The sequence below is a fragment of the Micropterus salmoides genome, unplaced genomic scaffold (assembly GCF_014851395.1).
Source record: "Micropterus salmoides isolate LMB-PRFRI ecotype aquatic unplaced genomic scaffold, ASM1485139v1 Ms_hic_scaffold_6, whole genome shotgun sequence".
Taxonomy (NCBI): Eukaryota; Metazoa; Chordata; class Actinopteri; order Centrarchiformes; family Centrarchidae; genus Micropterus; species Micropterus salmoides.
Genome location: NW_024044348.1, coordinates 23928398 through 23951525, shown reverse-complemented (window position 1 = coordinate 23951525; position 23128 = coordinate 23928398). Strand labels below are relative to the sequence as shown.

Genomic DNA, 23128 nt, shown 5'->3' with positions numbered 1-23128 from the left:
TCAAATCTGCTCCCAGCCTTTCTCCTGCTTCCTGCCAATCTCCCCTGTTCCTCACCACTGAAAACAATGTAAAAATAACACAAAAAGCCAGTTCTTTTTCTTGAACTTTGAACACTATAGCAAGATCCTTAAGGGAAAACAGCCATCAAAGTTATTCACCAACCTTGAAACTGTATGGCAGGGGCTTGGGTAATTCAAGGTTGATTTAATGATTCAAGCCTTTCTTAACTGATTCTCATTTGACTCAACCTTCACACCACAGAGTAAATTACAGCAAAGTAGAGGAGCCGCCTCTTGTGGAGATTAACTGAAATGTAAATAGAGTTGGAAAGAAAGCCTAGAAATATGATACAAATAATGTCGTTTAACTGAGAGTGGAGGTCTTCACAGGTCCATGATGCTGGACCTGATCCTAAACAGAGCCATGGGAAATCTACCCAAAACCAATAAGTTACTTTTTAAAAAGCCAGATCTGACAGGGACCTGAGCACAGTCAGACCTGATCAGAATATACCCGCGGATAAGTAGACCTGGTCCAAAATGTGATCAAGCCAGACAGAACCCAGAGAGCACCAACACCGGCAGCAACATTTTCCTCTAACAATTAACAAGCCACGAAGCTTGAACAGAGCAGCAGTATAATAATAGCATCCTTAGAACAAATATAAAGTCATAGAAACTAACTCCAAAATAATTTATTTATATGCAAGACTAATTTATAGAAATATTGAAAGTTATATTTTCTTCTCCTCCAATATTCTTTTGCCATAGCCATCTGGCCGATCAATGAACAGAAGGTAATAATTTTGTAACCTAGAAAATACCTGAGTCTAATTCCAGAAACAATATTTGTCATTTAAAGACAAACATTTTCCCAAAATGTTTTCTCCAGTGACGATGATGGCGTACAGTACCATGTGATCTGAGCTGATAGCGAGTACACCCATATCCATTTGGATCCACTCTGTTATTAGACAATGTTTAAACAGAGACCCGGAGAGCCATGGCAATAAGACCCTACTCTTCCCAATTAGTGTACGATTTTACTGTGGTTCAGCTCAGGTCATGGACCAGGTCTCTGTTCTGAGAAACTGAGGGAAGCTGTGAAAACCTTTAACTCAGAGAGACACTATAAAAGGAAGGACATTAACAAGTTATCTAAAACAAAAAGAGCAAGAGCTACTAAACCACAGAATTACAGTATGCCTTGTACAAATCAGGCTGTGGGGTAAAAGGACTGTGAAGTGGTGCACATTTATAGCCCTTCTTTTCTTTATTTGGTTACCTCATAAAAAGTTAAATCAATTTCTCCAGTACAGTCCAAATGTCTTTGTTGCTGGATTTTATGGCCGAGGTGGCTGCAAGATGCCAACAATATCTACTGCAAGGTTTGTAATTCATACTAACCTTGCAGTAGTCGTACATTGTATGGGTTTGCCTGTGATCCTTAATTTGGTAAGTTCCCAGTTTGCCCAGTTAGGTGTGTGCCAAGTGTGGTTTTGTATGTGTTTTGTTAATTTGGTTAAGATGAAAATGTGGTTTTATATATAAATAAATTTCTGACTGGATAGATATATTTCAATTATTAATACTTAGAACCTCAATTAAAAGAGGGGAAACAAAAGTATTTTATTTTATTTTATTTCCAGTTATGATAATTCCTGTGTCTTGTGTCCTTGTAGCGGAGTGTGGAGGTCACATAACTGGAGCAGTGTCTGGTCGGATTCTGTCTCCGGGATATCCTGCTCCTTATGACAACAACCTCCACTGTACCTGGACTATAGAGGCTGATACGGGCAAGACTATCAGGTAATTATGAAGAAGCTGGAAATACACTGAAGCCACTGAGTATGCTGATGGCCTACAGTTATCTGGAGTTGTTTTTGTCTTTTTTTGGTTTAACATTTAACAAAACTAGTCAAGACATGTTTTTCATATAATACGACATCATGTATACTAACAAGTATATGCAGAGTTGCTTTGCTCTGATCCTGCTAGCTTACTGGCTAACCCTATATTTGCTAGGAGCAGTAATACAGTAGTAGCATTATATAGGACAATTCCCACACAACAACATCTCTCACTCTACATGGACTACAGGTAAAGACTTACAAGGCTGTCAGATAATGATTATTCATAAATTATAGATAAATGTTTACTGTCAAAACTACTGCTGTGTAGGAGAGTACACCACATTAGTCATTATGCCACCATTGTGTTTCTCAACACAGTGTGGGCCACTGTTGACATTCCTGTTTGTGTGTGTGTGTCTCTGCATCATATTAGTTCATTTATCTATTTTTATTTTATTTTATTTGTTTGAATAAGGAACATGTGTTAATATTTGTTTTATAGCAATGATCTCCTGTATAATTTTCCATGTTTTCTCAGCCTCCACTTCATCGTCTTTGACACTGAGGTCGGCCACGATATCCTGAGAGTTTGGGATGGTCCATCTGGGCCATCAGACGGAGGGATACTATTGAAAGAGTGGTCAGGCCCAGCCTTACCTGAAGATATCCACTCGACTTTCAACATACTCACATTACAGTTTGATTCTGATTATTTCATCAGCAAGCAAGGCTTTTCTATACAGTTCTCCAGTAAGTATACTTATCTTTAAATCAGAATTATTAAACTTAAAATTCACATAGTAGAGGAAACTCTGAATGACTGGAAAAACTATAAAATGTGCCATAATTCTACTATATCACTGATTTGGGTGGTCTGCCCCACTCTACCCCCCAACATCCATTCATGAAGATAAAACAATGACTGAATTAGCAATTAAATTACCTAATTAACAAACTCAGCACTCATCACACATATGGTTTCGTAGTTATTATATAAACCTCATTTATATTGGCAATAAGGGAATTAATTTAGAATTATTGCTGCATTTAACAGGATTTCTGAAAAACCTTTAGCCAAAGAATCAAATGAGAAACTTAATAACTCACCCTGGGACCCAGGCTCACTAAGTACTAAAGGAGCCCACCAGAGACCTGTGGCAATGTTTTGGTCGTATCCCACAGTTAAGGAAACCAGGAAATGCACTACCAAAACTAGGAGTGATGATTCTACTTATTTTACGGCATTGTGAAATGTTCAATTCTTTGAAAGATAGTAGTTTTGTGAAATAGATTAATATGAATAATAACATAAATACATGCTATAAATCGTTTTTTAAAGCTAATGAATGGTTCCAGCCATTTTACTGGTTGTGAACTTGTAAATTGAACAACTGTGAATCTCAAAAATCTCTTTTTTGTAACAAGATTTTAGTTTCTTCATCATACTCTCTCAAAGAGATGTCAGTGAACACAAACTATTGCTGCGGTTCCCATTTTTTTTTAAAGAAAGGGCAACCTGCACAATAACTGTGCCCTTTGGGTGTAGAGATGGCCTTTGCTGTTTGAGCCACTGGACCCAAAAATGCCTGTGCACTGTCCCCTTCGAATCATTGGCCAAAGTCACTGCAATCCACAGTGGCAGCAAAATCAATCAGAGGCACGCTGAGTAAGAAAATTTAGGAAGCGGGAGAACAGGCAGTTAAGACCATCTTACCTTTACAGCTGATTATTCACATTAGCACACACGCACACACACACGTTTACCTATCATCTTTACCTAGCCATTTATTACCAACACAAGTCTTGCATGAGCCCATACACCTCCACCTCCTTGCTCTGTGGTTCATATACATCTACATACATAATCATGCATACACACAAATGCCAATTTTTAGTCATAAATATTTACAGCCAATGCTTTTTGTCTCCCAGCCTCTCTCTATCTCTCTCAAACATTTAATTTTTTTCTGTTCTCCCCATATTTAAAACAATAAATATTTGCACTCACTAACTAACATTATAAAGCACCGTTATTCCATTATTATGGTAATGACTCCTTATATTTACCTCAATGTTGATTTACTAAAGCAAAGGTAATGGTATTTACCACCACACTTATTTATTTAAAGCAAGGTTTGTGGATTTATTAAGAGTGGCTTTTATTGCTTTTTTTTTCTTTTATTTTGTCCTCTCTGTGTCCCTGTCTGTCCACTGACCTGATGGAAAAAACACTGTTTTGTACTGGAAATATATAATAAACTTGATGTTATAATACTATATTTGGCCATACATAATTTACACGTTCAGTGTGGATTATGATACAATAGACTAGCTGCCATGTGCTCATGTTCTACTCATTTTGCCATGGCTCTGGCCAAGATTACATCTATAATTTCCACTGAATCTGAAGATTCATGACTAATTGTTGAGTCTACTGTATAATGAGGATTGAAGTGGTGGCAAATGCTGTCTTGTCTGTTCTTTGGCAAATGACGTAAGTGAGTTGTTCTCAACCTTCTTTTGCTTGTGATCCCTAAAAAAAGAAGCAATGTCTTCATCTAATCTGTCAGCAAGAGTTGCATTTATCTATGAGTTATAAGCAAATAGTCGCTTTGGATAAAAGCGTCAGCTAAATGAATAAATGTAATGTAAAGTAGACCAATGCCCACTTTTATATAAGAGGTCTGAAGGAGGTATTATTATGCAGAATAAATATCCTTTACATTTAATCAGTCTTTAAAGACTGATTGATATGACGTAAACACTGCTGTATATTTAAACACAACTGCAAACCCAGTAGCTGAAATCCCTACACACAGAGGCTGATTGTCATGAATCCCTACCAAGAACAATGCTAAACCTGAAGGGAGAGCCACTAATTAAAAAGGAAAAAGACAGCACCAGGCTAAATTTGATTGATCCTGGAGGGACAGTCTATTTAGTTATTAACTGGTGTGGATGAGTTTCCATATGTATCTTCAATAATAAATAGAATCATTTTGTTAGTTATTGTAAGTATGATGACAGAATGCCCCATTAGTAATTAATACCCCCATTAGTAATCATATGTCTATATATTATAAAGTATGTTTTTGTCTTATAGCTGCCAGCGACAATAGTAATGTTGTGTTTGTGTGCATCTGTCTCAAAGCCTCTCTTTCTATTTACCAACTGCAATATATAATGACAAAACTTCTCTCTTTTTGTCTGTTTCACACTCAGCCACTACAGCAACAACATGCAATGACCCAGGCATCCCTGTAAATGGTTCTCGATACGGGGACAGTAAGGAGCCTGGTGACAGTATGACGTTCCAATGTGACCCAGGCTACCAGTTGCAAGGCCAGGACACCATTACATGTGTACGGATGGATAACAGATTCTACTGGCAGCCTGACCCTCCAACGTGTGTCGGTAGGTGTACGTTACTCTGTGGATCACTGACTGCCAAACTGAGATTAAATTAAATGACAAAATGTTCTAAAAGAGGATGATGAGATAATGAGTTGCATCTTTAAATGTCTTGTTGCACACTAAATAATGAGGACTAAAAATGAAAAAGGCAGTAGATATTAAGATTTTAAGATTCGGTCAATCAGACACTTCCACGATCCGTGTTAATATGTCAGACAATGGAAGACTAAACACAAAACTTGAGACAGATACATAGATGGATAGTTAGTTAGTTAGTTAGTTAGTTAGCTAGTTAGTGTTAGCATACAAACAGATTAAAAAACAATAACAGACAGTAGCGATGAGTTAAAAACAGACAAATAATAAATAAATAAGATAAATACAGAAATAAGTAAATAACATGATGAATGAATGTGCTAACAGAAACAGTGCCATTAAAAAGTGCCAATAAAACAGTTTGAAGGAGTATTTCACCGACCCTTGGGGGAGGATGGGTAGGGAGAGAGAGAGAGATAAAGAGAGTAGAGAGGCTGACTGGTTAAAAAGTCTGATGGCTTTGGGGATAAAGGATCTCCTGAACCTCTCAGTCCTGCAGAAAAGCAAGAAGAGGCGTCCACTGCTGCTGCTTTTTTGGTCCACCAGGATGTTGTGAAGGCTGTGACAGGTACTTCTCTGGAGGCAAATCAAATGAAGCCTACTGGTGAGGTGATCTCTAATCCCAAATGATGCTGCTGGCGCATCAGATGGTTTTCCATGCTACAGGCATGGTCTTTAAGATCATGGAGAAGTTGTACCAGTACTGAAAAAAATGTGGTTGGCATTGAGCAAAGTTGCTGTGGACCACACAGAAATTCAACATGGGTCACCAAAACCTCCTAAACTCCAAGGTGGGATGGTGACCCCGTGGACAGGAGAAGGTTGGGGAAAAAAGTGAGGTCATATTTGTAACATCACAGAAAGATGCAGGTAGCTGTGATAGGGTTCCTCTATTAAAACTACTGAAAAAACAGAGCTTGTTTGCTCTTTTTTCTCTATTAACACCACCATCAGACCCACCTGCTGCTTATAGCCTAGCAAGCTTCCACATTCCACTCCACACCTCATTCACATAATTCTGCTGCAGTTTGTTTTTCATTTTCCCACTTTCCAGTGTGCTTCCCTCCTTTATTTTCTTCCTCAGCTCCTTCTGACACACTTGACTTACTCACTAAAGGAAAGATGTGACTTCTAGTCCTGAAGCCATTTTTTTGAGTCATAAAGCAGGAATAGCAGAGTCAGTGCAAAAAAAGATGCAATCTGTAATGCAGCAAAAGCCCCTCAGTGTCCTCACCGTACAAATCCCAGTGTGTTAGTGCAAAACAAGCCTGTAGCACATCCATAGATTTCTCTTACCCTGCTAGAAGTCGGCTGCTGCTGAGCTACGTTCCTTTTTCAAAATGAAAAATGCATAAAGTTATTTTTCCATGATTAACTGCCGCATCCAATTCAATTTTGTCTTGTACTTGAAATATCACATCAACTTAGTCTGAGTATATGGATGAGGAAAATCACCAGATATTACCATAAATGTATGGAAGCCCTGAGAGGCAAGTGAGGAAAAAAAAATCCTGATGATCAATTTTCCACAAATTGTGAAAACAGGTTAAAAAAATTGTCAGGATAATAATAATAAAGTGTTTGTTGATAGAATGCTCATTTCAGCCACAAGAGGCTATGGCACCGAATAAAAAACATTTTTAGCTAAACAAAAGACATAACAGTGATGTTACCTAACTTACTAACACAATATAAGTTTACAGTGCATAGAGGGATAAAAACTTTCCTGGAAGGAAACACGAATGCTTTTATGGTGCTTTTGTGGTGCAGTTCAGGGGCTTATGGCTGAAATGAGTATTACAATGCAAACTTATCCTCACAAAAAAATGTTTACACCTACATTTTTTCCCCACCTGTTTTTAAAGATGAAAAAAAAAGTAACTAGCTTACTTTTAAAGGTCCTGGCCGGCTGTATTTTTTAATTATGCAAGGATGAGATATGACATCATACACAGCTGAAGGTGGGATGGAAACAGTGTGAGCAAATTGGTGATTCTTGCAACAGGTAGCTTGCTGAGCTTGCGGTAAAGGACTACAGACATTTGCCTTGCTGTTAGATGCCACAGCCTTCCTTTATGTTGCCTTCTCTTTATCAGCCAGCACTATCGGGAAGTCTTCCAGTACAGACACAGAGACTAGTAATTTGCCTTGTTACTATGCCTGGGAAACACATTATGCTTTGTTCCTGATATTGCCTCTGACTTTTTCCAGTGACCTCATGTTTTTCATGACTGTAGATAAAATGTTGGGCTTAAATCTCCCTCTGTTTTCTCTTAGCTTAGCATGTGTGCACTTCCCCCTCCTGCACTTACAACTCAGTTAGGGAATCCCTGGGTGTTCAAAAGCTCCTAAGATTATACCAACATTATACACAATAGTCTAGTGTGTAAGTGTGCATCTGTCTGTGAGTGATTTGTAACTGTTAATGGCTTTGTTTACCTCTATTTCACTGTTGATAATCCGTTCACACCCATCTGCCACCCCCAAGGCACCCTCCATGTTTCAAATTCTTCTCCTTCACATCACCAAATTGCTGCTTGAATGCATCTATCTGTTTCTCTTGCCAATATCTCTTTGCTGCACTCTGGCTGGTTGTGGTATAACAGGACCGCAAGGGGTGATTCTCTCTGCTAACTACCCCCAGCTTTCACTCCGTGGCTAAATCTCAGTTTCTCTTTTGCTCTTTCTCCCTCTTCAGCTACCTGTGGAGGTAATAACAAAATTCCATCAGGGGTAATTTTCTTTCTCCTAACCAACCCCTACTATACTTCCCATCATTAACTAACTCCTTTCAACTCTGCCTTCCAGTGGGGGTTATATGAGTGGTCAATCAGGGGTGATTCTCTTTCCAAATTACCCCAAGCCCAATGCTAATCATTTCTCTCTCTCTCTCTCTCTCTCTCTCTCTCTCTCTCTCTCTCTCTCTCTCTCTCACTATTTGTCTGTCTCCAGCAACATGTGGGGGTAATGTCAGTGGTCCTTCAGGAGTAATCCTGTCCCCTAACTACCCCCAGCCTTACCCCGCTGGGAAAGAGTGTGATTGGAGAATCCGAGTCAACCCTGACTTTGTTATTGCTCTCATCTTCAAAAGGTAAGCGAACAAAATTCAAAACATGGCTCTGTATATGTGTGTACATGACCACTTGTATATACTATGTATTTTTTTCTCCACTTTTTTCTCCAAATTGTCACAATAAGCCTGCACAGTTTTTCAGCAATGATTTCATAATTTAGAGTTTCCTGTGGGAGTTGGGACTTTCCTCCAGTATTTGCTGTATAAAAGTCTGCCCATGTTATTTTTGGTGGAGGACTTTGCTGCAACATGAGAGCAACAATTACATAAGCAAAAACTGTAATCCCTCCACTACAGTGTCTAAATATAAAGCAAAGTAGCTAATTAATTAATTAATTAATTAATTAATATTAATGGTAGTTAAACATTTGCACTAAAAAACATGACTTGTCCGTGTCATATTGTTACAATAATAAAAGCAGGCTACTGCATGCTGAAAGAAACAATAACTGTCATGACAGAATTTTAATTGTGTGTATCCAAGTGTATACAAGTCAAGTCAGAACTCTACTGTAAAATCCACTTCTAACATATCTGAAGTAGCTTATTTGTTAGTTTGTGGTGAGATGATCTCATCTTTAAAAGCTTGACTGGTAGACATCTTTATTTTTTTGTTTTAGTTTATAAATCACGGTGAGCTTGGCTAGTAATTCCATATGCATCCTTTGTTTTGGACATACCATAAACTGATTTGTTTAACGCTAATTATTATCTAAACACTATATGTTGGCAGATACACTATTCTTGCCTTGATTTGGAAAGTAAAAGTAATGTGTAAATGAAAGGGATTTCTGACCATGTCTGTGTTTTGTTTTTTGTTACTAGGGCAGTGTTTATTTACATTTCAAGTCCTGATTGTGCCTCAGTGGTGACAGTGTCGCAGTGGTTAGGGGCTTATGACTAAAGCAAAAGTGAAGATTGGAGTTTCACATGTAGCAAAGGAGATAAAAGCAAAGTGGACTTTCTCTAGATTGCCAAAGGAGAAAAAATGACCCAATTTTGGCTTATGTTTTTCAGCTGGATAGATAATTCCCTTCTGTTCTAACAGTGGGACAGTTTTTAATTTCACTTTTTCTTAAGTTGTATTGATATTGGTTGTTTTGCGAATGTTGTGTATAATTTTGTTGTCATTATTTATCTAATTTGAACCTAAAAACAGAGCTGGATAGACTTCTATTGGCCCAGTTACTAGTAACTCAAGTCTTTGAATCAGTACAATTTGTGTTTGTCCAGTGAAGTCAGAATTCATTTTGTGGTGTCATGTAATGGTCTTTTGAGTGTCACACCCAACTGACCTTGTTTTGTAGTGTACTGTCTACTAATTACTTATAGTCAGTCGAAAAGCAAATACATTTGCATTCTTCTTCTTATTAGAGTACTGACTGTTTTGTGGCTTTATCTTCCAAAATGTATAATTCATTACTAAACAAACTAAAAAGCACCCTCTCAAGTTTGCATTATTGCAATTAATTTGCATTGAGAGTCTTCACTGTTATCAGACCCTTTGTGTTACTTATTTGTTCTTCGGCCATGACAGGTTATGATGCTGCCCCATTTCTGCTCACTGAGATCTTTATGTTCTTGTTATGACATTTAGTAGCTTTACCATTCAGACCCAGAATGTATCACTAAAGCAAAAGGTATTACCACGGATCATTTTAATGCTTTGTCAGTGCAAAAGGGGCTTATGTGTAGTTAAGCCTATTCTGCACCAGATATAAACACAGTGCTTAAACTTGAGCATTCTTCACACTTATTTTGACTTTGGTAATGATTACATAAGGGTTTTTTAAGTTTAATAAGTCCTCTTCAATAATAAAAAATAATTTGAACCAAATGTCACACACAACACCTTTCTTTCACAATTGTCTTTATGTGTATTGGAGTAAAGGTTAGAAGAAGAAGACGGCACATGAGTGAATAATCCTGTAAATTTGCCAGAATAATTTGGCATTTCTGAATTTCTATAACTTAACATCCCAGTTGAATTAAATGGCAACCATGTTCATCTAAATCTTAATGTTGCTCTACGGCACCCCTGGTGCTTAAAAATTGCACAGGGTACCTTTATGCTAGTTACCAATACTGCTACACTTTAACATACACACTGCTCTCCTCTTTCTCTCTTCAACTCTATCTTTCTTTGCTCTGACAAGACACAAATATAGACACACAGTAAAGTCACCTGACTCCTAGTCAAACCTTGAACAGGCTGGTTTAACCACACAGGCGAGAGACAGAGCTAATATATACATATTCACACTACAATGTGTGGGTGTGTGTGTGTGTGTGTGTGTGTGTGGGGAGGGGGGGGGCATGTATGTACGCATACAAATTTGTCTCTGTGTGACAAGTAAGAGACGAGGCTAACACAACTACTGTCTGAGCAAACACTGTTGTGTGTGTGTCAGGATACATATTTATGTTAGGGTCACACGCCTGCTGAAGATATAAAGATCAGAATAGATCAAGACATGCTCTTTCCCGATGAGACAACAAGATGATGTTCAGATGACGCAGCCTTTGTAATTTTCAAAAGTATCAATGAATCAATTGTTTTGGATCATATATTGCTGTCTTAAATTCAAGAAGAAATTAAAAAATGTTATGCACTAAACACATCCAGCATCCATGTCAAAATGAAATTTAGAACATTAGCAGATTATTAAAAGAAACTAATTTATTAAATGAAGCAGGTATTTGAATTTAATCACTGGATTCATTGTTTGGAGAATATGAACATGCACACACACAAGAAAACTAGCATCAATCTTGCTTGATTGTTAAACCCAAGTTTCTCTGTTTTGTTATCTCTTCTACTCCAGTTTCAACATGGAGCCAAGTTACGACTTCCTGCACATCTACGAGGGTGAAGATTCTAATGGGCCGTTATTAGCAAGTCTCCAAGGCAACCAGGCCCCAGAGCGAATAGAGAGCGGTGGTAACAGTCTCTTCCTGGCATTCAGATCTGACGCCTCACTGGGCATGTCTGGGTTTGCCATCGAATATAGAGGTAACTAAAGCCCCAGACAGTCTACGGTGCAGCCTATATTTCTACAAACTAAGTGTTGTAGTATCACAAGCATTAGATCACTGACATGTAGGGTGATTTTGGAGACAATACAGCTTATAACAGTAAAGTTATTGAAGATAGAAATTCTCCTAGTGCTAAGTATCACAAGCAGGATATCAATGATTTGTGGGGTGATTTTTGAGACACTAAAACTCAGTGAAGTTACTGAAGAGAAAATTTTTCCAAAATTATGCGAAACAATATTTCTACAAACTTAGTGTTGTAGTATCATCAGCATGATCACTGATACCTGGGGTGATTTTTGAGACACTACAGCCTTTGTGAAGTTAGAAGACAGTGAAGTTATTGAATATTGAAAAGAGACGTACCTAATATTAGGTATGCAAAAGTCTTTTTTACCCTAAACAAAGTGTTGTAGTATAACCAGCAGTATATCATTAATGTCTAAGGTGATTTTGGGGGCACTATATTGTGTAAGTGTGAAGTTATTGAATATCTCTGCAGAATGTGTTTTCGGTGTTGCACTTTGTAGACGGTCCCTGCGCACTCGTCTCACAGCCGGCTGCACGTAGAGACCAACGTCATTTGTTCTGCTCCTAGGAAGACTCATTTATGTGAAAATGTACTTGTAGCTCGTTGTCTACTTAACTACGATAATAAAGAGGCGTCGTTTGTGTTTTAAACACGTTTTGCTTACAAGTTATTGATCCCATCTTATCTCGTAATTATGCCATCTTTTCTCGTAATTATGACATCTTTTCTCGTAATTATGACATCCTTTCTCGTAATTATGACATCTTTTCTCGTAATTACGACATCCTTTCTCGTAATTATGACATCTTTTCTCGTAATTACGACATCCTGATCTCGTAATTATGAGATAAGGCTTCCAATTTTTTTTTCTTTGGTGAATGCAATGCGCTTCCGTAAGAAAGTGTCCAAAGTATGGGATTATTTCAAGATAAAAGAAAACAACAATACTGTAATGTTACAGTCTGTCCACCGTAAAACGTAATATTACTGCAACAACACGACGGCAACTGGTCAGAAAGCACCCGGTGTTCTGCCAGCTGACCACAGACAAGGTAACAGGAACAGCAACTTTAGCGTTTAACTGAAATCATGATTGATTGTTGAGTTGAAGGCTAGCCAAAGTAAGCCACAAACCTCAGCTGAAAATGTACACATGTGCGTTTGTTGTTCTTCTGGTTGGGCCGCGAGTTTGGGTTGTAATGTCACACTTGTGAGTTTACCGAGTGCCGGGGAGTTGCACGTTAGTATTTTGTATATCACTCGGGTGATGTTTGTGTTGGTAAAGCAGTTGTCTGTTACTTCTTAAATGATGCATTGATGAATCGATTAAATAATCTATAGAAGGTTCGAGTTCTAAAATCATCGTTAGCTGCAGCCCTACATACCAGTTTGTAATGTTTTTATTCAGAATGCTTTCTATAGTACCAGCTCGCCTCACCTCCACTTGACTTGCCTTTGTTTGGTTTTCCATTGCGGAAAAGTTGTACCTGTACCTGCTTCTATTCGTATCACCTCCGTCAAGGTTGCAAGCGAGCTGAGGCGATACTAAAAGGTGACGTGAAAACACAGCAGATTACTGATTGGTCAGAGAGAATCGTCACTATTCCCTGCGTCATCATTGTGCGCACCTGACAGAGGCCAGCAACAGATAGTTTTATATTTTACAGTTTTCATACTTTTTAGGTTTTCATACAGTTTTGAGGTGAGAAATCAACTGTGTAGATTTTGAATATTGACAGTTTTATGAAAAGTGATGGCGGAACAAAAATGTGCTTGAAGGTTTCGGAGTTGAGAAGCTCGCAAGTGGCTGCGGGGGAAGCCTGTGCCAACCCGCGGGAGTAGCGTGTGAGGCCGGCCAGCCGCCCGCTCACAGAGCCTTCTGCTCCCGCCATCACACAGACCGCTGCAGCAACAACGGCAGAGGAAAACACAGCTGAAAGGTTTTCATATCGCTTATCTGTCTTTACATTCTGAGGAGTTTTGAAACGTTTTGCTTAAATAAAGAGAAAGCTGTGTGGATCGCTGGTGTGTGTGTGTCGCGTTGAACATTATGTTGCGGCAGTTGTGTGGCGTCGCTATGACGACCAGGGGTACTATTTGCAATGGGAAACGGAGCACGGCCAAACCGAGGTGAGTTGAGTCGAGTCGAGCTGGTACTGGTAATGGAATAGCGCCAATTTACTCCTCTGTAGCGGTTTTCGAGTTTCCTTTACCAGAATTGAGATGTGAGATGACCATTTTACGCTATTTCAGAATCAGAATCAGTTTTATTGCCAGATATGTGTACACATACGAGGAATTTGACTCAGGATTGTACATTGCTCACGATGTGCTTACTTATACAATAATACCATAACACAATAAGAAAATAATAATAAAATAAAATCAGACACAAACTACTGAATAGACAGCACTAATATACACACTATGAACAAAACAATATAGACATATTGACAAATAGTGCAGTGATCAGAGTGCAAAGGATGCAAGAGTAAACTATTCTCATTATGTACATGTTGAAGGTGGGTATGATATACAGGTACACATACACATACATGCATACAGGTACACATGTACACAGTGTGATGGAGCATAGTGCAAAGGATGCTGGAAAAAATAAATAAGACCTATGACCTTATGACCTGAGGTAGGTGTATTGGTATACAGTATATACAATATGACATAGTATGAACATAGTATGAACATAGTATGAACAGCACTGGAATAGAGAATGGTGAATAAATAAATAATAAGTGGTAACCAGTAAACAGGTGGCTGATTAGAGACAGAGTTACTGGGTTATTGCACAGGAATTGTTCCTGACACTGTGAGTCAGAAATCAGCTGTTCATCAGAGTGATGGCTTGTGGGAAGAAACTGCATCTGTTGGTTTTGGCGTACAGTGGTCTGTAGCGCCTACCAGAGAGGAGGAGCTGGAACAGGTTGTGTCCGGGGTGAGATGGATCTGCAGTGATGTTTCCTGCCCAAGTCCTGAATGGAGGGCAGGTTGGCGCCGATTATTTTTTCTGCAGTCCTGACTGTCCGTTGTAGTCTGTCCCTGTCCTTTTTGGTGGCAGATCCAAACCAGACAGTGATGGAGGTGCAGAGAACAGACTGGATGATGGCTGTGTAGAACTGGATCAGCAGCTCCTTAGGCAGGTTGAGCTTCCTGAGCTGACGCAGGAAGTACATCCTCTGCTGGGCCTTCTTGATGATCGTGTCAGTGTTGGGCTCCCACTTCAGTACCACTTAGTGGAACCCAGAAACCTGAAGGATTCCACAGCAGACACAGGGCTGTTGAGTATGGTGATGGGGGGCAGAGTGAGGGGGCTCCTCCTGAAGTCCACGGTCATCTCCACAGTTTTGAGCGTGTTAAGCTCCAGGTTGTTCTGACCGCACCAGAGAGCCAGCTGATCAACCTCCCGTCTGTAGGCCGACTCATCACCGTCCCAGATGAGGCCGATGTGTCGTCAGCGAACTTCAGGAGTTTGACAGATGGGTCCCCTGAGGTGCAGTTGTTGGTGTAGAGGGAGAAGAGCAGTGGGGAGAGCACACACCCCTGGGGGGCGCCAGTGCAGATAGTCCGGGTGCTGGTTGTGATGTTTCCCAGCCTCACCTGCTGACTCCTGTCAGTCAGGAAGTCTGTGATCCACTGACAGGTGGAGGCTGGCACAGTGAGCTGGGTGAGTTTGGTGCTGAGGATGTCCGGGATGATGGTGTTGAACGCCGAGCTGAAGTCCACAAACAGGATCTAGCATATGTCCCTGGAGAGTTGAGGTGTTGCAGGATGTGATTCATACCCAAGTTGACAGCATCATCCAGTGACCTGTTAGCCCTGTAGGCAAACTGCAGGGGGTCCAGCAGGGGGCCAACACCAGTCTTTCAAAGGACTTCATGACTACAGATGTCAGGGCAATGGGCCTGTAGTCATTTAGTCCAGAGATGGAGGGTTTTTTTGGGACCGGGATGACTGTGGAGCGTTTGAAGCATGAGGGAACTTCACACAGCTCCAGTGATCTGTTGAAGATCTGAGTGAAGATGGGGGCCAGCTGGTCCGCACAGATTTTCAGGCAGGATGGAGACACACCATCAGGGCCAGGAGCCTTGCTGATCTTCTGCCTTTGGAAGAGGTGGCTCGCGTCCTCTTCACAGATCTTGAGTGCAGGTGAGAGGTCAGAGGGGGAAGGTGACTGTTTGAAGATGGCGGTGGAGTGGGGGAGAGGTGTGACTCTGGGCTTTTCAAACCTACAGTAGAAACCATTCAGCTCGTCTGCCAGTCGTTGAGTACCAGCAGTGTTGAGGGATGGTCTCTTGTAGTTTGTGAGTGTCCGTAGGCTTCTCCACAACGACGCAGGGTCGTTGGCTGCACTGACTTCTGACTTCTGAAGGCCTCCTCCTTGGTCTGACGAAGCTGCCTGAGTTTCGCTGTGAACCAGGGTTTTTGGTTATTGTATGTGCGGAAGGTTTTTGTCGGCACGCACGTCCTCACAAAAACTAATGTAAGAGGTCACAGTGTCAGTTAGTTCGTCCAGGTCAGTGGCTGCAGCCTCAGAAACACTCCAGTCAGTACAGTCAAAGCAGGCCTGGAACTCCAGCTTTGACTTGTTGGTCCATCTTTTCACAGTCTTTACAACAGGTTTAGCAGATCAGAGAGTCCCAAGGCTGCATGGGGAACAGAGCGATAGGCATCCTTTAATGTTGTGTAGCAGTGGTCCAGTGTGTTAGTGTCCCTGGTGGGACACTTAACATGCTGTCTGTATTTTGGAAGTTCATGACTGAGGTTTGCTTTGTTAAAGTCCCCAAGAACTATGAGCAGGGAGTCTGGATGTTTTTTCTCCACGTTAGTTATCTGGTGGGCCAGGTGTAGTAACGCCTCACTAACACAGGCCTGAGGTGGAATGTAAACGGCGACCAGAACAAACGAAGAAAACTTTACAGATTATAAATAATGTCTCTAGGTGAGGCCTGCATGATTTCTTCAACACTGTGACATCTGTGCACCAACCTTCGTTTATATAGAAACAGAGTCCGTCTCCCTGTGTTTTCGTTCAGTGAGCCAGGATTCGGTGAAACAGAGGGCAGCAGATCTGCAGAAGTCCGAGTTAGTTCTGTTTGAGGAGCAGCAGTTCGTCCATTTTGTTGGCCAGAGAGCGGACATTCGCCAGGTGAATTGAAGGGAGCGCAGTGCGAAATCCCCGCTGTCTCAGCTTAACCAGCGCGCCTGCTCATTTTCCACTGCACCGTTTCCGAAGGATCCCAAACAGAGCTGCCGCTCCTCGCTTCCAGCAGTGGAATAGTATGAGCAGTTCAAAGTCCAATGTTTAAGAGCTCTTCTCTGGTAAAAGTTACCACAGAGGGACGGCAGAAAACAGTGTTAATTAACAAAAACACAAAAAGCACTACGGTGCGTAATCCCGAAGCGGCCGTCTGCGGCGCCATCTTGGTTATTATTTGTAATACTGACTCAAAGGAACCTGCACCACCTCTTCATTGATGTAGATATTGAGCGGTAGGTTGTTCTCTGTGCAATAATCTGCACGATCGCGATTTCCTCCTGAAATGAAGTCTCACTGTTGTTTGAATTCTGGCTGAGGATGGTGGTGTTGTCTGCAAACTTCTCACCATGTCGGGACTAGTTTCTCAAGCATTTCATCAGAATGGAGGTTAGTGCCACAGGACGGTAGTCGTTCAGACTAGACACCGCAAACTTTTTAGGTACAAGGACGATGTTGGCAGTCTTCAAGCAGGTGGGAATACTCTCCTGTGACAGTGATATGTTAAAAATGTCAGTAATAATATAAACTGATTGGCACAGGTTTTTAGTACATGGCCAGTGGTGTAATCAGGCCCAGCAGCTTTGTTCATATTTAGTCTCAGCAGGATTCCTCTCTTACCTGCTGTGGATATTGCTAGTAGTGGATGCTGGCAGTGGCTGGTCCTCTGGAGGTGGAGTAGACTTGACTCTTTGTTGAGCATAAAATGTGTCTGCTAATATGTCCTCACACATGATGCTGCTTTGTAGCCTGTGATGTTTTTGATCGCCTGCCACATATCTTCTGTGGTGTTAGTGTTGGTGTTGTGGTCTCTCTCCTGTCTCTGCTGATGTCTCTGCTTTGCCTTTTTGATGCCAGCTTTCCGTGTCGCTCTGACGGTGCTGTGTGCTTTCTTATCACCTGACCGAAAGGCAGCTTTTTCACCTCTCCAAAAGTAGCAGCAATATTAACCATTTGGCAGTCTCAACGTAGCACTGCTCTAAGTTGCATTACTGCATAAAGTTCAAAGCTAAAAAAATAAATATTATTTACGTTGACTTGGCGGACAAATCAATGCTGTATTACATTTCTGCTTTCACAGGGGACCTATTATGCTTTTTCATATTTTCATGGGGGGGGGTCTCTCAACAGGAACATCTACAGCTTGTTTCAGACAGATGCTGAAATGAGGGCCTGCATGAAGTGCCAGTATAAGATAGAAAATTATTTTTTTAAACTTTGAATCATGCAAAGCTACCATAGAGGAGTCAAAGAACTTCAGTATAGGGCTGGAAATGCAGTATAGGTCTCCTTTATTATTGTGTGTGCCAGATTTGTGTAGGCTTTTGCACACGTTTTTTAGGCAGCTGGGACGCATTCTGCCCCAAACACGTGCTATATGCATCAAACAAACGTATCAGGCTGGAGTCACAGTTTGTGTGTCAGTTTGTGAAGTGTAATGATAAAAATTTTAATACAGTATTATTACTGGATAATACTTGAAACTGCCTCTGCTTCTTTTCATTTCACCCTTCCTGTGTGTCAGAAGAGTTTTTCAGTTGAAAGGGCAATGGTGTTCCATGTCAGTCCATGAGTTGTTTACTTCCACAGATTGTGACTCATCCTGGTTTTACAGACGTCGTTTGACTGGGGGTGATTTAACAGCTATAGTCATTGTGGGACTGATGATTAGTTGTTCGACTCACTAGAGAGTAGATCTGCTTTGTCAAGTTTTATAAACTCTTTTTTTCTCTTGTTTCTCTCACTCCATTTATCTCTAATTAAAAAAAGATTATCTCGTTCTCTGTTGTCTGTCTCCTCACGCTACCTCACACCTCTGTACTTTTGTCATTAATTCACTACCTTTCATCTGCCATCTCTCTAATTAAAATACAACCTTAATCATCTCCCTGTTTCACTTCCATTTTGCCCTCCACCCCCCACCCTCTCTCTTTATCAGTTTTCCTCTGTCACACCCAATATCTTATTCTTATTGGGTGATCACAGTGAAGTAAACAAGCTGGCACAACGCCAAGTCATAAAGATCCAAGAGAGTTTTTGACCATGGTTGACTCCTTGTCTTTTACTCCTTATCCCTTTCTTCTTCTTTTATCCTTATTTGTTCCTTCCTCTCCCATGGAGGGGAAATATATTAGAAGTTAATTGAGGATATGTAGCCTATATTAGGGGTCTCTTGACTATGTTTTGGCAAGTACTGCTATAACTGTTAACTATTAATACTCATTTAGATTCTAATAAAAATGACATGAATGTACCATCAATATCAGATAGGTCTAATAAACATTTTAGTTTAGTAAACCTAATAATCTGGGCTTTGTCTTTGTCCAGTAACACAACTTCTCTCTATTGTCCACAGAAAAACCAAGAGAGGCCTGTTTTGACCCTGGTAACATTATGAACGCCAGTCGGACAGGTTATGACTATAAATTGGGATCTCAAGTCTCCTACAACTGTCACCATGGATACACAACAGTGGGCGGGGAAACCATCACCTGCATCATGGGGCATGATGGGAAGCCGGTGTGGGACAGGGCTCTGCCATCATGTAAAGGTAGGGGAGACACATCAAGAACTGCACCCTTACAAAAAATAGACACCGTTATGTTAAATTTTTTAAAAACAACCTGTTTGCACTACGTTATTAGGTACACCTGTACAATTAATGCAATCTGATACCACTGTTGTGCCATTAAGATTACTTTTATGATGCCTACAATCAGTTTTTGCTGACACTGTCAGAGAGATGATGATTCAATTATTTGTTTTAGCACTGAGGTCATATACAGGACTGCATTATATTCAGAGGTGTTTCTAATATTCCCCATCCTTCATGTATGTACATTGGAAGGACAAATATAAGAATCATCTCTCATTATAATGTAGTCCAGCACAACATCACCTTTCATTGAATTTGAATTTACACATTTCAGACAAAAAAATAAACATGATAAACTTCGTAAGGTTGAACTTATGGCTGAGCTCCATCCATCTATCCATCGTCAACCGCTTATCCTGCATACAGGGTCGTGGGGGCTGGAGCCAATCCCAGATGACATCGGGCGAATCATGAAGTAGAGTAGTAAATCAAAAGGCAGAGTGAGTTGTGGGAAGACTTACAGCTGTCATGTGTTGTGCTGGTTGTCTCTTAGGCTGTGACATGCACTGACATATCTTGCTGCTTCTACAGTGCTGACACTTTTTCAGCACTGTAGAAGTAGATGTTGCATTTTAGTCTGGTCAGAGAGTATCAGAATCCGGGAATTTACATTTAATTTTTGTAAAGAAGTTTCTTCTAATAGCTTCATATGTGCTACATTATAGCCTGCTCTCTCTCTCCCCATGTTGCCTGTGTGTCTCTATAATATCAGTTATTTATTAATAGTGAATGTGGCACAAAAATGTTTTTAATAAACTGCATATTTACAAGTCACACCCAACACCTGTGGTTACCATGGAAAGATATGATGACTGATTTATCGAAACCTAAATGGTATGATGGTATTCAGTGTGTGCATATGTGCGTGTGCATGTACACAGTGGAGACAGAGAGTCTGTCAGGGATTGGAAGGCTGAACTGTCTAATTGATTGACATCTCAGACATCCCAGGGATGTGACACCTTCCAAACTGCCATTGAAAGTGTATATGTGATTTTGTCTGTGTGTGTGTGTGGATGGGTCAGTGGGTAGTGTGTGATCTCTAAAGTGACAGAGACCTGGCATGGTGCCATGTGGATAAAAAAAACATTCAAATAAGCCACAAAGCAAGGTGGCAGGACAATGAAGGAATTTTAAAATGAGCTCATAATATACACACACACACACACACACAATCCACACTTACTTATACCTCTTAACATTTTGAAAAAGGTTCCTGTAAAAGCTCTGTTTAATAATGTCTGAGAGACAGTGAAGAGGTGGGGGAGAATAAAGATGAGATAATTGCACTCAGAGTAGCTATTTGAGAACAGCAACGAATAATAGACAGCAAGAAAAAAAAAAAGCTCATCAAGTCATTTTATCTCATGTTCACATTCATCTAGTTTATTTCATGGTAATACTGCCACTTATCAACTTCAGATGTGTTTCAGTTACTTAACCAACCTCAATGCAGGGATTTTCTCTTTAGCCAGTGGTGGAAGAAGTATTGAGCTTCTTAACTCAAGTAAAAGTACCAATACCACGATGTGAAAAATCTACTACAAGTAAAAAGTCCTGAATTTAAGTATTAGAAACAACATTTACTCAAAATATGAAAAGTAAAAGTAGTCATGAGTGGTAAAATGGTCCCTGGCAGTGTTATACTGTTATATATAATGTTTTTGGATTAATATTACTGATGTATTAATGTGTATGTTGTATTTTAGTGCTGTAGATTTTTACAGCTGTACTAATGTGAACTAGTTTATATTTAAATTTGTAATTTAACCTTCATTTAACCAGGTTCGTCCCATTTCATCTAATTTTCAAGCGAGACCTGGACATGGATAAAAAACATATACTTGCAGCAAGTCAGCAAAATGGATAAAAACCATATACTTGCAGACATAAAACTCAAAAGGAGACAAAAAAACAGATTAGGGAACTCACATTTCAAAAAGAGTCAGAGTCGCGTAACCACGAGGGTTATATACTTTATTTAGTGTAAGAAGTAGGCGAGTGTTCTCAAGGCATAAAGGAACACCTAATCAAAATCATCACATTTGGAGAAAAATGGTTTTCACTGGACATTAAGGGTATGAAAAATTGTAATCTGAAAAATAACTAGAAACTGTTAGACAAATGTAGTGGAATAAAAAATAAAATATTTACCTCTGAGATTTATTGGAATAGAAGTATAAAGTTGCATTAAATGGAAATATTCAAGTATACAGTATGTAGTATAAGAGCCTCAAATTTTGCACCTACGTACAATACTATTATATAAGTACTATATAATTACTAAGAAAAATGTGTTTATATCTCATTTTTTTGGTGCAGCATCTGTGCACTTGAAGCAATTTTTTTCAGGGTTTCCAGCTAGCTAGTTGGCCGCCCAGATAAGAAACCCAGAAGGCAGTCGTTTAGGCCATAATTTTGTCGGTAAAAGAATTAGTTCATTATTTGGTCCGACCATTAACCGGCCAGTTACTTGATCAGTGAATAACTTACCTGCTACATTTGTTGGATGGGCAAAAGGAAGCTTTTCCAGTGTTTGGTAACATTAACAAGCTTTCTTTGCTGTTACATAAATAACTTGTGTTCGTTAGCAAACAGGGGTGGCTGAAATTGATTGAGTATAATATTTAGATGCTTTCCCCCACAAACAAATATATTTATGAACAGGAGCCGTGTATTGATATTTCAGTCACGTTTGAAGACTATTAATAGAAGACTACATAATGGTCCTCCATCAAATAAAAAATGATCTGACTCTCTGAAAGGCCTCAAACTTCATCTGGGAATTAATTCCTGTCTTTTTGCTGTAATTGATTTTGACATAATTTACAGATAAGCTGTGTTTCTTTCTGCTTGTTACAATGGCAAAGTAAGTAAGTATATTTATACATTTATATTCACACTTTTTTGGACACTGTGGTGTGTTTTAGAAGTTCTAGATTGACCCCAGTTTCAACAATATTAGCCCGGCTCTTCGTTGGATGAGCTGTTTAATCTGTTTCCTCACAGTTAGACAGGCCTGTGGTTTGTGGCCCAGGCCCTTTCTGTGTCCCAGATATATGGATTGATCTGCCAAGATTGCTGTCACCTTCACTCTGAGACAATTCACATAATCAAAACAGAACAATTTAACTTAATCCAGTCCTCCTCAGTAATCTTGCTTTTTTTCCTCCCTTGGCTCGTATTGCACATTGAATTTTCTCACCACATAGTTAGGGAAGTTTCTTTGTCTGTCTGTCTCTCTCTCTCTCTCTGTCTTTGGGCAGCTCTTGGGGCTTTTAGACCAAACTCATTAGACGGGGTGAGACCTCTTTAAATAATACATCTCCACTTACACTCCCTTGTCTTCTCTCTTCTTCCTTTTCATCCCCCCTTACACTTTCTCCTCCTTTCTTTTTCCTTTTCTGTGTAACTACTTCTCACTCTCCTCCATCCCTTCCTGTTATGTCGTCCTCTCTGCCTCCCTCTCTGTTTTTCTACCTTCCTCCCACCTCCTCTGTCTGTGTCTGATTTCCTCTATATTTTTCTCTCACCATTTCTCTCTGGCTCTCTCTCCCCTTCTTGCCCCTCTCTCTCTGTGTCTCTCTCTCTCTCACACACACACACACACACATACACACACACACACCTCCCATCTTAAACCGCTCTTTTATTGGTTTCCATGGTAACTAAGAGCTGGTGCGAGAAAGAAGGAATT

The 23128-nt window shown here is 40.0% G+C and overlaps 1 protein-coding gene across 1 annotated transcript in view; it reads left to right on the top strand.

Moving 5' to 3' along the window:
• LOC119890634 (CUB and sushi domain-containing protein 1-like) overlaps positions 1 to 23128 on the top strand; it is a 156344-nt gene that overhangs the window by 34426 nt on the left and 98790 nt on the right. Inside the window, exons 15-20 of the mRNA XM_038701984.1 lie at positions 1683 to 1809; positions 2392 to 2603; positions 5076 to 5267; positions 8316 to 8454; positions 11262 to 11449; positions 19132 to 19326. Coding sequence (XP_038557912.1) covers positions 1683 to 1809; positions 2392 to 2603; positions 5076 to 5267; positions 8316 to 8454; positions 11262 to 11449; positions 19132 to 19326 — 1053 coding nt within the window. The remainder of the gene's footprint in view (positions 1 to 1682; positions 1810 to 2391; positions 2604 to 5075; positions 5268 to 8315; positions 8455 to 11261; positions 11450 to 19131; positions 19327 to 23128) is intronic.